The sequence below is a fragment of the Neolamprologus brichardi genome, chromosome 17 (genome assembly GCF_056152115.1).
Source record: "Neolamprologus brichardi isolate AB-2024 chromosome 17, ASM5615211v1, whole genome shotgun sequence".
NCBI lineage: Eukaryota > Metazoa > Chordata > Actinopteri > Cichliformes > Cichlidae > Neolamprologus > Neolamprologus brichardi.
In genome coordinates this window covers 37653704-37667749 of record NC_142120.1, presented here as the reverse complement: position 1 = coordinate 37667749, position 14046 = coordinate 37653704, and the positions used below count along the sequence as shown (strand labels likewise).

General features: G+C 43.4%; 1 protein-coding gene across 1 annotated transcript; it reads left to right on the top strand.

The window, feature by feature from the left end:
• Positions 1-213: 213 nt before the first annotated feature.
• Positions 214-13136, top strand: samm50l (sorting and assembly machinery component 50 homolog, like). Its single transcript, XM_087830474.1, has 15 exons — positions 214-378; positions 1113-1226; positions 2845-2946; positions 3037-3124; positions 3267-3373; positions 3522-3652; positions 6904-6991; positions 7067-7195; positions 7311-7382; positions 10648-10734; positions 10925-10995; positions 11267-11334; positions 11664-11810; positions 12039-12180; positions 12355-13136. The coding sequence occupies exons 1-15, from the start codon at positions 358-360 to the stop codon at positions 12398-12400; spliced, it is 1413 nt and encodes a 470-aa protein (XP_087686600.1). The 5' UTR covers positions 214-357; the 3' UTR covers positions 12401-13136.
• Positions 13137-14046: the final 910 nt, after the last annotated feature.

Genomic DNA, 14046 nt, shown 5'->3' with positions numbered 1-14046 from the left:
ATTTTCGCGTTACAGTACAAACAATAGCCGATAACTCGTATTGACATTACAGCGACCCCGTAACAACCTGAAACTTTCAAGTTACGTTATTTTATTCAGTTTCATTTATCAGCGAACATAAACATAACCACAGCAACCTTTACCGACTGTCAACATTTACCGAATGTGTTATCCTTCATTGAAGCTCCGTACATTACAAGGTGTACACGAACGCAGCACTGAACCTCAGCAACTGTCATGGCGTCTTCCTTGAAGGGGGTTTGGTACTGGAGAAAGTAGCTGCTGTCACTTACCAGTTTCTCCGTACTAAAGCGCAGCTGACGTGGACTGAAGAGTTTTGGGGCGCCGGTAGTTAAAATGGGGACCGTCCATGCTAAGGTAAAGCTTCTTTCATCCTAACCTTCAGGTGCATTTTATATGATGACCTCCCTGCCCAGTGAATGCTGCAGGCTACAGAGTCACCAGCATGTGTACTTCACGTACTGTAAAAAGCGACGCGTCAAACTGGTTGATTGCTCTTGTTGATTAAACGGTTACACTTTGCCTTTAGCTCACGTAACGAGGCGAAACTGAGTTTTTTCTCCGCTGGTTTGTCACCACGTTTTAGATAAAACATCTGGTTATAGTGATTATATTTTAGGGACATTTGCGCCTTCGAGTATTTAAAGGAAAACACTAAAAATTCACACCTGTGTGAACATTATTTTCCAGTACTTGCCCAGACCAGTATTGTCATTCATTTGTCATGTCCCGCACGTCTTTACTGCGTTTCAGTACTCCTGTCTTTGCTAGTACTCCACGTCCAGCGACTTTCACCGACATCAGACACTCCTTCCTGAAAGCTCCACCCACTGACCCTCTTGCCCTTTCTTTCCCAGCTGGTTTTTAAAGGTGCCATACGAAGTGTTTTTTCCAATTTGAGACTTTTTATTTCCTTCTCGCACTGTGACGTAAACCATTTCAAAATACAAAATACAGCATCAGACCTGGAAAAATAGCAAATGTAACTTTTTTCTGGACACTTTTTCAATTAAATATGTTGCAAAAGTAAATTTTGTTTCAGGTATGCTGTGTTTCCTTGCATTAATGCACTTTATTTGTCCTCGGTGCAGAGTCTGGATCCACTCCCAATGCATGGCCGGGACTTGGATGTCCACCCTGAAGATTTCATGGAGACTCCAGACCAAGGACAAGACTCCAAACAGGAGATCCTTGAAAACAAAGATGTGAGTAGTTGTCAAAGCAAAACATGCTAGTTGTATGTTTGTGTGGTTTATTGTTTTATGTCTTGTATGTTCTGCAGCTTTGGATGTTCATATTAAACATGGCCAAGTATCAACTACAAAGTTAAACTTAAGAAAGTGACCCGATCAGCCAAAAACTCAGGCCTCAGGTTGTCCGTACCGTCACAATTGGATGTAGTCAGCTCATTTGCTTTGTAGGGTCATCTGCTACAAGCGCAGCATGCACGTGGACAGGATGAACGGCTCGCGAGCTGCCTGTCAGCAGGCATCCACAATTTGGACGGTCATAAGATAGGTTGGGATTTAGGGAAAGGGGCTGTAAAGAGAAGGATGGTAGGTAATCTTAGGCAGCACTGAAAGGACTAAATAAATAAGGTAATACAACCTTTCTGAATGTGAGTCACACAAAAACTGACGTTGTGTCCTTGGTGCATGCAAACGGCTTTTCTTTTCTGCATCAGGTGTAGTTCAGTGGTCTTGACTCCCAAATGTTTCAGACAGAATCTGGGCTTGAACATATATTGATGTGCTTCTTAGAAAGAACCACGCTCATTAGTGCAATCACACTGATACTAACAGGGATGGGACTCCATGTCTCTCTTGACCTAGCTACGTCTCTGTCATGATGCAATGGGTGACCTGTAGCTCTTTGTGACGGAGATACGTGCAGCACAGATTCGTGTGCAGTGACTGTGTGCTACAACTGGAGCAGAAGGAGATCTTAAAGCAGTGTTTTCTCAGGAGTAGCTCAGGCACAGTGTTGGCAACACTAGCTTTTAGATATGGGTCATACTGGAGCACAAGAAGCACACTGACCACTGTCGGGGGAACCTGTGGCTGCGGGGATCTGCTAATGGCAATGTCAGGGATTTGTTCCCTCGCTCTTTCAGTCCACAGTCTTTTGGCAAGACACTGAACCCAGAGTGTGTGCATGATAGGTAAAGGGAACTTAAAGGCACACAGTTAAGTGCTGTATGAATGTGTGTTAACGAGCGAGAACTGATGAATGTAGTCTTAAGCGCTCTGAGTGCTCAGTGAGAGCAGAGAAGCCACAGGAAGCACTTTACACTATGAGTCCCTTCATGATACAGAGCTTTATTCTGTGCACCTCATCTGTCAAACACACTGATAGACGCCTTTGTGGCAGCTGCAGGGCTCTGTGAGGAACCACAGAAATATGAAATGAAACTGTCAAGATGCAAACGAAGTGCAGACCTTAATTCAAGGAGTTGAACAAAATCATTGCATTGATTGTTAAGAAGCTACAACAGTTTTATTTGTGTGAAATGTCTGGAGATGATTTCCCTAACTGCTCCCAGTCCTAAATGTAAATATGCCTGATAGTTACAGCTATGCTCAGCACCGTACTAAGTGTTGTGCACCACAATAGTGCAAAAATAATAGTAATTGTTGTGATCCTAACACTTCATACAAGTGTATGAACTGTAAACTGAATGTAGGCTACAGTAGTTCATAATGCAGTGTGTTGACTCAATCACAAGCTCATGCAATAGGGTATGACCATCAGACACATGATTAAAAGCAGCAGTTTTTAAAAGTAAGTGTTTGGTGACGATGTGACTTTTATCCTGGATCACAGGTGGTTGTCCAGCATGTGAACATCCAGGGTCTGGGGAGAACCAAAGAGGATCTGCTTGGCTATGAGATCTCTGATGTTTTCCATGCCAAAAATCTCATTGATGTATGTATCATAATTCTGCTTTTCATTAAGCCGTCACGGTCGTCTCAGTGAGTCTGAGATCCGTAAATAACTGCAGAGGTCTTTTTTCAGGTGATGAAGAGAGCTCATGTTGCTAGGCAGAGGCTGCTCCGCCTGGGAATCTTCAAGGACGTCGAGGTTCTGATCGACACATCTGAAGGTAACTGATTTACACCTGTAGCCCAGAGCTTTGATTTCACCTGCTGTTCTCATGTGAAGCAGGGGACGGTCTTTAAAAGTGACTGCGTAGTGTGGCAAACACTCAGCTGACAGAAGCTTTCTTTGTTCTGATTGGACCTCAGGTACAGACGCTCTGCCCAATGGCCTGGATGTAACCTTTGAGGTGACAGAGGTCAAGAGGCTGACAGGGAGCTACAATACCATGGTTGGCAACAATGAAGGAAGCATGGTGAGAGACGCAACAGCTGGCATGTTATTCAAGCTGCATGTGTTAACAGTGATGAATAACTTGCCCAGTTTGTATTAATAAAGACACTTATCATACCTCACACCTGTTTGACAGATGTGTGTTTGTGACCCTCTGTAACGTCTCTCAGGTTCTGGGTTTGAAGCTGCCCAACATGTTGGGGCGAGCTGAGAAACTCACCTTCCAGTTCTCCTATGGGACCAAGGAGACGTCCTATGGCCTGTCTTTCTTTAAGCCCCAACCCGGACATTTTGAACGCAAGTATGTGCACAAAATGACAAATGGAAACATTGTTATGTGATTTTTCTCATGTTCTTCCATAACTACAATCAGCTACGTTCATACACACTTCACTCCACTGTAGACTGAGCTGTTAAACAGAGCAGGAATTTTTAGCACAGCTTTTCCAAACATGCTTTTATTTTGGATGCTTTGACTTTACACACAGAGAAAGAATTATTTCACAAGGATCAGAAACTGTCAGGGTTAAGATTATTAGTCCTCCTGATGTTAAGAGGGGAACTGCAGTGGTTTGAATCATATCTATCTAATAGACTCCAATTTGTGCATGTAAATGGAGAGTCCTCTTCACACACTGAGGTTAATTATGGAGTTCCACAGGGTTCAGTGCTAGGACCAATCCTGTTTACATTATACATGCTTCCCCTAGGCAGCATCATTAGAAGACATAGCATACATTTTCACTGCTATGCAGATGACACCCAGCTCTATCTGTCCATGAAGCCAGATAACACACACCAATTAGTTAAACTGCAGGAATGTCTTAAAGACATAAAGACTTGGATGGCCACTAACTTTCTGCTTCTTAACTCAGATAAAACTGAGGTCATTGTACTCGGCGCTGAAAAGCTTAGAAATATGGTATCTAACCAGATTCTTACTCTGGATGGCATTACCTTGGCCTCCAGTAACGCTGTGAGGAACCTTGGAGTCATTTTTGACCAGGATATGTCCTTCAACGCACATATTAAACAAATATGTAAGACTGCGTTCTTCCATTTGCAGCATAATACTCCCACCGCCGTGTTTCACCGTGAGGATGGTATTCATCTGGCTGTATGCCTCTGCATTCTTTCTCCCAACATAAGCAGAATCTCTGTGGCCAAAGAGCTCTAGTTTTATTTCATCTGACCAAAGGCTGAGTTTCCACTACGCCGAGTCTTTTCCCAGCTTATCTTTAGCAAGCTTCAGTCTGGCTTGGTGGTGTCTCTTCTGCAGAAGTGGCGTTATTGATGGTCTACAGCCTCACAGTCTGTTCCTGTCTTCACTGATGGTACAGTTTGTGCAGCTTCCCCATTTGGAAGGGATTGATGCATCTACCACAGGTGGACTTCACTCAATGACCAGGCAGATCTTTTGTTTTTCTTTCCTCTTTAATCCTCTTTTCAGCCATAGAGGAAAAACCGGCTGCCTCCCTTTATTTTGTAGACACATCAGTTCCACACAGTCTCCCTGCTGGTGACCACTTGTTGAAGGAATTATACTGGGGGTTTTTCCCACACGTGACAACTTCCTGTCATTCCATAGTTTGCCTTCTTTTCTTTCCCAGACAGAAAAATAGACACAAGATTAGTTTCGCCTGGCTTGCCTATCAAGCTGTCACTTTACTTGTTGCCTCAGGGTTCACCACCTCCTAAAATCCCGACTTGGCGAAGTCCTTCACTGGTATCTGGGCAGTTGTTCTGGAGTCTGTAGATGCATTCAGCTCAATTTGATTCACTTCAATTCCAAGAAAGGCACCAGGAAAATTTTTACTAAAACTTTTAGTTTCATAGGTGCCTAATATTTTGTCCTGTCTGCGGTATTTGCTGTCAGACACTCATAGTCACAGCTTGCTGTGTTTAACATGTGTTGATCATAATTATTGATAGTCCAGTACAGTCAGTGCAGAATAGCATTTTAAAATGTGATACTAGCAGAAAGTGGCCAGTAGGTGTCACTGTGGCAGTGGGAGTCGGACTGGTTCGAAACCTCATTACACAAATGTTTTGAGCATTTTAAACCTGATATGTTATAATTGTTTTGCACCTTTTGTACAGTTTGAAGGCTGAGCTCTGATCTTAGAGAATCATGCTGATGCAAAACTGTCTGTCCTGTCTGTTCCCCCATTAAAATCCATTCATACTGTACAATGGCTTCTTTAAGATGTGGTGATCTATAAATATACATAAAGGTTTGTACTTATAGTCTGTACCCACCCCTCCATCGAACTACCATATGCTACACAAAGGCTCTCTGTAATATGAAGAAATTGTCTTAGGACTGGGTGGAAACTCCAGGCCTCGAGGGCCGTGTCCTGCAGGTCTTAGACGTGTCCTTGATCCAACACAGCTGATTCAAATGGCTGAATGACCTCGTCAACATGGCTGTATCCCAATTCAGGGTCTGCAGCCTTAAATGCCGCATTTTAAGGCCGATTACGTCACCGCGACGCGACGAAGGCTGTCCCAATTCGAAGGCTGCTCGAAATGCGGCCCTCAAATGCGTCCTTCATTTCCCTGAATTTTAAGGACGTGGCGGTGTAGACTTCGTGGCCCAACATATCCCAGAATGCATAGCGTGGCGATGGGTGTGGATAATTTTGCCGAAAAAAACGGCAGATGAGGGGCGCCTGAAGAGTAACTTAGTAAACTAAGTACTGAATATCATGTCACTTATTTATGTGCAAATGTTTAATAACGAAGAACATTAAAACATTACTGTTGGCCACATGTCAGCACAGTCATGTGACATTAGTGACGTTTGTACTAACTTGGTTTTAAAGCCTTTACTTTTAAATATACGCCGTTCAATAGCTGAGCTTAATCAGAGAATGATCAAAGCTCATGTAGAAACAAACAAATGAACAAAAGATTTTCTCCTTCATTTCTGTCAAACAAAGCTGTATGAAACGTTTCCAGCTGTTAGTATCATGGTTGCTAGGCAACCTGGGCAGCGCGACGGAGGCTACACCGTCCCATTTCACAAGCCTCGCACTTCCGGCCTTAGCGGTCTTTAAGTACGCGGCCCTTGAGGATTGTTGAGGCTGCAGACCCTGAATTGGGACACAGCCAATGTCTTCTCCAGAGGCCTGGTGAACTAGTCATGTGATTCAGGATTCAGATCCTGCAGGACACCGGCCCTCGAGGCCTGGAGTTTCCACCCTGTCCTAAAAGTTGATGTATGAAAAGTAATTCATGGTAATTTGTTTTACTTGTCAGTCTCTGCGAGGTTATAGACACAATGAGCCTTCAGCGTTACTATCTTATCATAGTGGAACAGCTAATCATGTAGAGCTTGCAGCACCAGAGTTTTTCCTTACTGGAGTTTTTTCCACAGCCAAAGGAAAATCAGTTTAATGAGGATCTCACAAAGCTTTGTGGCATTTTCTGACAGCAGTCGTTCTTCTGATTCGTCATTTAACTTGTTTCTTACGCATTCATCTACCAATAGGCATCTATATGTTGAAATATGTTCAAATGTATCTGTTGAAGTGCCGTTGTCTGTTTCAGCCTCACCCTCAACATGTACAAAGTGACCGGCCAGTTTCCATGGAGCTCCTTGAAAGAGACTGACAGAGGCGTGTCTGCAGAACTGAACGTCAGTGGAAACGATATTAAACAATGATTACAGTTATTGGGAGAGGGAAAGAGTAACATTTCTGTCTCTCTGCAGTTTCCTCTGGGCGTGACCAACCACACGCTGAAGTGGGAGGGTGTATGGAGGGAGCTGGGCTGCCTGGCACGCAGCGCTTCCTTTGCTGTGCGCGAGGAGAGCGGACACTCACTGAAGTCTGCTCTCTCTGTATGTCGCTGAATTATTACGGTTCCTTTCAAAATGTGCTTTATTATCATGTTGTGAGAGTTCTTGATTATTGATGATTGCACCAGTTCAGCAGCTCTGTTGGTTTTGTTTGCAGCACACTGTGTCAGTTGATTCAAGGAACTCTGCCATCTTTCCCAGCAGAGGTGCCTTACTTCGCATCAACCAGGTAAGTGTGCACACATAAGCACACTCGTAAACATCTGTCTGCCACACTTTTGGCTCGTGACATTAGGTTTGAAAAAGCAGCAATCCCCACATTTGCCAATATGTATTCGACCTCACCTGAGCTCTGAGAGATACGTCTGTTACGATGGACAGACAGGCCATGTAGGGAAAAATGGGCGTTTCTTCCAGGTCTAAAGGCGTTGCCACAGTGGACGTGCCTTAGACCTGAGCACAGGTTTTATGAGAAAATGAGCCTTCGCTGATAAGTCACTAGATTCAAGTCTTCCTAAATATAACACCATGGTCCTTTTTCACTCCAATCTTCCCCAAAGGATCTTTATACTCACACATGAGCCTGGATTCTGTTCTTGAAGAAAAAAGTAAAGTTTTTGCTGCATGTGAGATTTTTTTTACAGTGTATCTAAACCCACAATGACAGAACTACTCTTCCGTTGAATGATATTGTTACTGCCACGATTACGTCGACTATCAAAATCGTCGATGACTGATCTAATAGTCGACGCGTCGTTTGAAGCTTTGTAAGATCCCAAAAGACGCAGGAATAAGTAGTAGGATTTAAGAGTGTAATAACGGACTGAAACAGAAGATGGCAGCACTGCATGTACAAGGATGCCAGCTGCCGTTAAACCCCGAAGAAGAAGAAGCTGTGTCCCAGAATTCATAGCGCAGCCCAGCTCAGTTTCCAACAATGGCGGCTGTCACTACCCGATCCGTACCGGAAACCCGATCGGTACCCCGCATGCGCAAATCTTACGTCACTTCCTCTCTTTGCCAACATTACGACATTCAATATATTTGAATGATACGGTTAGCGCCCAGTTAGCTCCTAGCATTTCTCAACAGCTCTGCCTCCTTTTCGACTGCCCGGGACATTTAAACAATGGATAATCCGTATACAAACAAATTCATGCTTTTCTCCTCAACAGAGAGTGTTCCCCGATTGAACAACAGCGCCGTAAAATAAGAAGAATGGCGCCTTATTACAGACTTAATAATATTGATTTAGCAATGTGTCACGTGAAGATTCATCAGCCAGATTAAGTGTTTACTGACAATTGACAGTGATAGCGGACATCATCATCACTATTCCAGTCAATCCTCTCCTCACAGACAAGCATAAACACACTCGACTATCACTAAATCAAATTTAACACACGTTTGTAATGACGCCAATTCATTTTACAATGGGGTTCATTCGCTCGGTCAGCAGGTGGCAGTATCCTCGTACACTGGGGAGTACACTGCCATTAAACGAACAGAAGAAGAAGAAAACATCTGCACATGCGCGGTACGGATCGGGTAGACCCGATTTGTACGGTCCGACTTTGCACATGCGCAGTAAGGATCGAGGAGTCCTGATCCGTAACTATCTTTTTATTTTTCGTTTTTGTCTACATTGTACTGAAATGCTTCATTATTGCAAACATTTTAAGATATACTTATTATTCTTAACATCTTAACCGATACTCTGACCCATAACTATCGTAAAACGCTACGACCGGAAGTAGACACCTTTCGCGCATGCGGGGTACCGATCGGGTTTCCGGTACGGATCGGGTAGCGACAGTCACTACCCGATCCGTACCGGAAACTCGATCGGTACCCCGCATGCGCAAATCTTATGTCACTTCCTCTCTTTGCCAACATTACGACATTCAATATATTTGAATGATACGGTTAGCGCCCAGTTAGCTCCTAGCATTTCTCAACAGCTCTGCCTCCTTTTCGACTGCCCGGGACATTAAAACAATGGATAATCCGTATACAAACAAATTCATGCTTTTCTCCTCAACAGAGAGTGTTCCCCGATTGAACAACAGCGCCGTAAAATAAGAAGAATGGCGCCTTATTACAGACTTAATAATATTGATTTAGCAATGTGTCACGTGAAGATTCATCAGCCAGATTAAGTGTTTACTGACAATTGACAGTGATAGTGGACATCATCATCACTATTCCAGTCAATCCTCTCCACACAGACAAGCATAAACACACTCGACTATCACTAAATCAAATTTAACACGGGTTTGTAATGACGCCAATTCAGTTTACAATAGGGTTCATTCGCTCGGTCAGCAGGTGGCAGTATCCTCATACACTGGGGAGTAAACTGCCATTAAACGAACAGAAGAAGAAGAAAACATCTGCACATGCGCGGTACGGATCGGGTAGACCCGATTTGTACGGTCCGACTTTGCACATGCGCAGTAAGGATCGAGGAGTCCCGATCCGTAACTATCTTTTTATTTTTCGTTTTTGTCTACATTGTACTGAAATGCTTCATTATTGCAAACATTTTAAGATATACTTATTATTCTTAACATCTTAACTGATACTGTGACCCATAACTATCGTAAAACGCTACGACCGGAAGTAGACACCTTTCGCGAATGCGGGGTACCGATCGGGTTTCCGGTACGGATCGGGTAGCGACAGCGGCAGCTAGTTAGTTTTAATGTTACTCTTATTATTCTTTCTGGGTCACAAAATAAACGTTTAACATATTTTCAGGTGAGAATGTAGCTGTGTAAACCTCAAATATCTGCTCAGTTTATCAAGACACCACATATTTTCAAAAGCGCTCCGACGTTTTCGGAGACGTCTGTTACCCACTAGCTCGATAGCTAGCCGGGGGCTAGGCTAACTAGAGCCGTGAGACTCCCGGCTAATCATTTTCAAACCCACCGCCATCTTTCGCTACTCAGGTTAAACATGATATATAAGTCACTTAGATAACTTAAAAATGTTATTGTTTGGCTTTTTTCAGTATTTTATTTGTTCCTGAGTAAATCGGTTTGGCTGAGATTAAAGTTATAGTTTTTACACAGCTGAATAAACATCAAGCAGACAGCTGATTATCAGAAGTGTGAGATGCTGAGAATTTCCTGTCCTGTTATATTTTAGATAGCAAGGAGTTTATTAAACTTCACCAAAACAATCTGCAAACTTCATTAAAATTTAAGAAACTATCATCTTGTCTTTATTTTTAGTTAGCACATACCTTAAACACTTAAAGCTGTAAGCTAATGATAGTTATATAAGAGCAGATGCTGCTGGTGCAATAAGCTGTACGTTTTAGGTCCAATGGATGATGATCTGATTAGTCGACTAATCGCAAAATTAATCGGTGACTAGTCGACTATCAAAATAATCGTTTGTGGCAGCCCTAATTGTTACCAACATCAAGATCATAATGATCAGTAGGTGTGTTGCAGGATTGTAACAGTGTGTGTTTGTACCTGTAGGAGCTGGCTGGATACACTGGAGGAGACGCCAGCTTCTTGAAGGAGGATTTTGAGCTGCAGCTCAACAGACGGCTCTTCTGGGATTCTGTAAGAGTGAAATAAGTCACACATGACCTGTTCAGTGTGATTCTGTAATAAAATCTGTGTTATGGAAGGTTTCACTTGGTCATTTTATACTTGATTACTCAGGCTGTATCTCAGCCAACCAGCAGGGGGCAAAAGAGTTGGTTGTTAAACTAAATGTGATGTGTATAAGAAACGTTTTATGTCCCCTCAGGTTTTGTCTGCCTCTCTGTGGGGTGGGATGCTGTGTCCCATTGGAGCACAGCCGTCCTGCATAGCTGACAGGTATGTCTGACTTTGACTCAGCAGCACTGCTACAGTAGACATCAGCAAGTAAACTGAGCTTTTTGACCAGTCAGTTACTCTAAATGAAATATAATGAAGCTGATTTATTGTGAGTTTGGTGTGAAGGAGGACAATTATTTGTTATAATTTGTCTTTTAGACTTTTGTACTTACCAGTAGAACTGCTTTCCTGCTGCTTTTTTTTACCCAGTTTTTGTAATTTTGTCATCAAACTGTCGCCTGAGGGTGAAGTCATTTTGTACTTTGTCCAGGTTTTACCTTGGAGGCCCAACTAGTGTACGAGGATTTGGGATGTACAGCATCGGGCCGCAGAGTGAAGGTAAAGTCGATTGGGACATTGATAACAGACATCACCAAGTGTTCTGTCACAGATGTTTGAACACCTGAGAAAGTCTGCAAACTATGAGCTGTTTTTCTGTCACGTTAGTTAAATTGTAATGGGGTACATTACAATTTATGTAATGGGCCCTCTGACCACCACCAGTAGGTGGTAGGTGAAGTGTCTTGCCCAAGGACACAACAAACGAGACTGTCAGAGCCGGGGCTCGAACCGGCAACCTTCTGATTACAAGACGAACTCCCAACTCTTGAGCACGATCGCCCCATTGTTAGTGTAACAGTTCACTGTGGTTCCTCTGTGGGTTCTAGGTGACTACCTGGGTGGAGAAGCATACTGGGCAGGTGGTCTGCACCTCTACACTCCTCTACCATTCAGACCAGGCAAGGGAGGCTTTGGAGACCTTTTTAGAACACATTTCTTTCTCAACGCAGGAAATCTCTGCAACCTCAGCTACGGTGGGTGAACACTGTCGTCTGTGAGATTCAGCTTTTTGCCCCTCTGTCTTTGATACGTTTGCCTGTTCGTGGCTCTTTCACAGTAAGATATAATAAGTTCGTTTCCATCTGGGCTTTGTGACAGTTTTATTTACATGTTTTCTCAATCAGCTGTTACTGTTTAACAGAAATGATGAATCTGTAGCGTGCAAGTTGTGCTGCATCATTGTTCCATGTTATGTTGTGCAGGTGACGGTCCACGAGCACACCTTCAGAAGCTAGCTGAGTGTATCCGCTGGTCGTACGGAGCGGGCATCGTACTGCGGCTCGGAAACATCGCCAGACTGGAGCTCAACTACTGTGTGCCCATGGGAGTTCAGAGTGGGGACAGGTGGGGGTCCGGTGCAATGTGACTGCTGCATTTTACAGGGTTCAGTGTTTTTTATAGATACAACATGGGAAGGGCTAACTGGTTAGAAGCCATTGAATTTTCAAAGCGTAGGTTTATTGTATCAGACTACCTGCCTCCAGATTTCCCGACTTGAGTTTCTTGTCTCCTCTGTAGGATATGTGACGGTGTCCAGTTTGGAGCTGGAATCCGTTTCCTGTGACCTCATCTGTCTGCCGCCCCGAGTCCTCCAGTCGCTGATGTGAAAAGGAAAACGTTTTGTCATGTGTCACCTGTAACTTGTCGTAGACTGTAACACTAGCATGGATCCTGGATAAAAATGTGCCTGACCTTGCCAAACTCTTCTTTTACATGCAACAAAATGATAGTTAGACATTTTACAGAGCTCAGCTGATTGGTCAGTCAGACGCAACCTGATGTAAAATTAGCAGCTCTGTAAAAACCAACACTGGTGAAAGCGTTTCTGCAGTCATTGATCGATGATTCCTCTTCATGATTTGTTTGCTTTTCCTTTGTTTGAGGTCAGCAGCACTGGCACCTTGTTTGTGGTAAAATAATCCAACCAAGTTGTTTCCGTGACAACACAAAATAAATAATTTCCAGAATGTTTAAAGATGTTCTGGGCATGCTACATGCCATCCGCTCCTCCAGGAGCATCACATGTTAATCATTTAATCTGACAGTTAAACATACACCGCACGCTCTCTCCTGAGTGTTTGCTCGAGTTGTACTTTGTGATGGACTGCAGAGTAGAAACCAGCACTCTTTTGATCACAACGATGGCGCGGGAAGGAAGCGAGGAGGAGCGGCGTTCCCGTGCTCACCTGTCAGACGTGCAGAGGCGGGATGCCTCCCCCCGAGCAGCATCCACCAACAGTGCTCTTACCTCTTTTTGATGTTGTTCAAGCTATTCACAAATAAATCACATCTGCTCCCTGCTTTCTTTCCTCTCCCCTGTTTGGTGTCTCAACACAGAGTTGGATAAAAGTAAAAGAGGCGGGTAATCGCTTCGTTTTATACTTTTTAGTGGGTTTGTTTGAATAAGAGCTGCAAATCGATACCACGGACGTTTGCCAATATTTATGCATTTGTTTAAATGTTTCTCACAGTAAACACTTTCTTCAGTAGCGCCGTCTCTCTGTGGCAGTGGCCTGGTTTTTCATTTCATAACAGCAAATGGTTCTCCTGTGTTAGGTTTGACCTTGACTAGATTGTTTTGGACCACAGCCTTTACATCTGTTAATAAATCTGAATCTTATTCAGGTAATAACATCATTAAAGGCAGTGCTGTTTTTATCACTGTACTGGAAAAGGTGCTGTTATACTAACAGTAAGATTTTAGGCTAACAGCCTGCAGCCTGTTGGGCAGCTTTAAGATGGATTGCACTGCCCTTTGTCACTTACAGGAATAAACGAGTGCGTGATCAGCCAGCAGCCTGTCAGTTTGAACCTGTGCTGGCTGCTGTTTGATTAGAGCCTGTTCTCTGTGGGAGTTTGTGCAGGTGCACAGCAGAGCAGATATTTTGGGCTTTTTCAGTGTTTATTTGACAGATACACAGAGAAAGGACAGGAAAACGTATTTTTGATTTTTCTGATGTGAATTATGATCAGTATCTTTTTCAGAGGTCCACAGTTTAGCTTTTGGTATGATGCAGAATTTATGACAGTAGCTGAATCTACACAGATAAACATGTATGTGCACTATGAACATGTATTTATAAAAAAAAAAGCAACATATAACGAGCTCAACGACCAGTAACTATGAGAAGGACGAATTCCCACGCGTGACCGCGCCTGCAAGGAGTTAAAATAAGCACCACGGGAACGCGCACGTCCGGTACAGTAGGC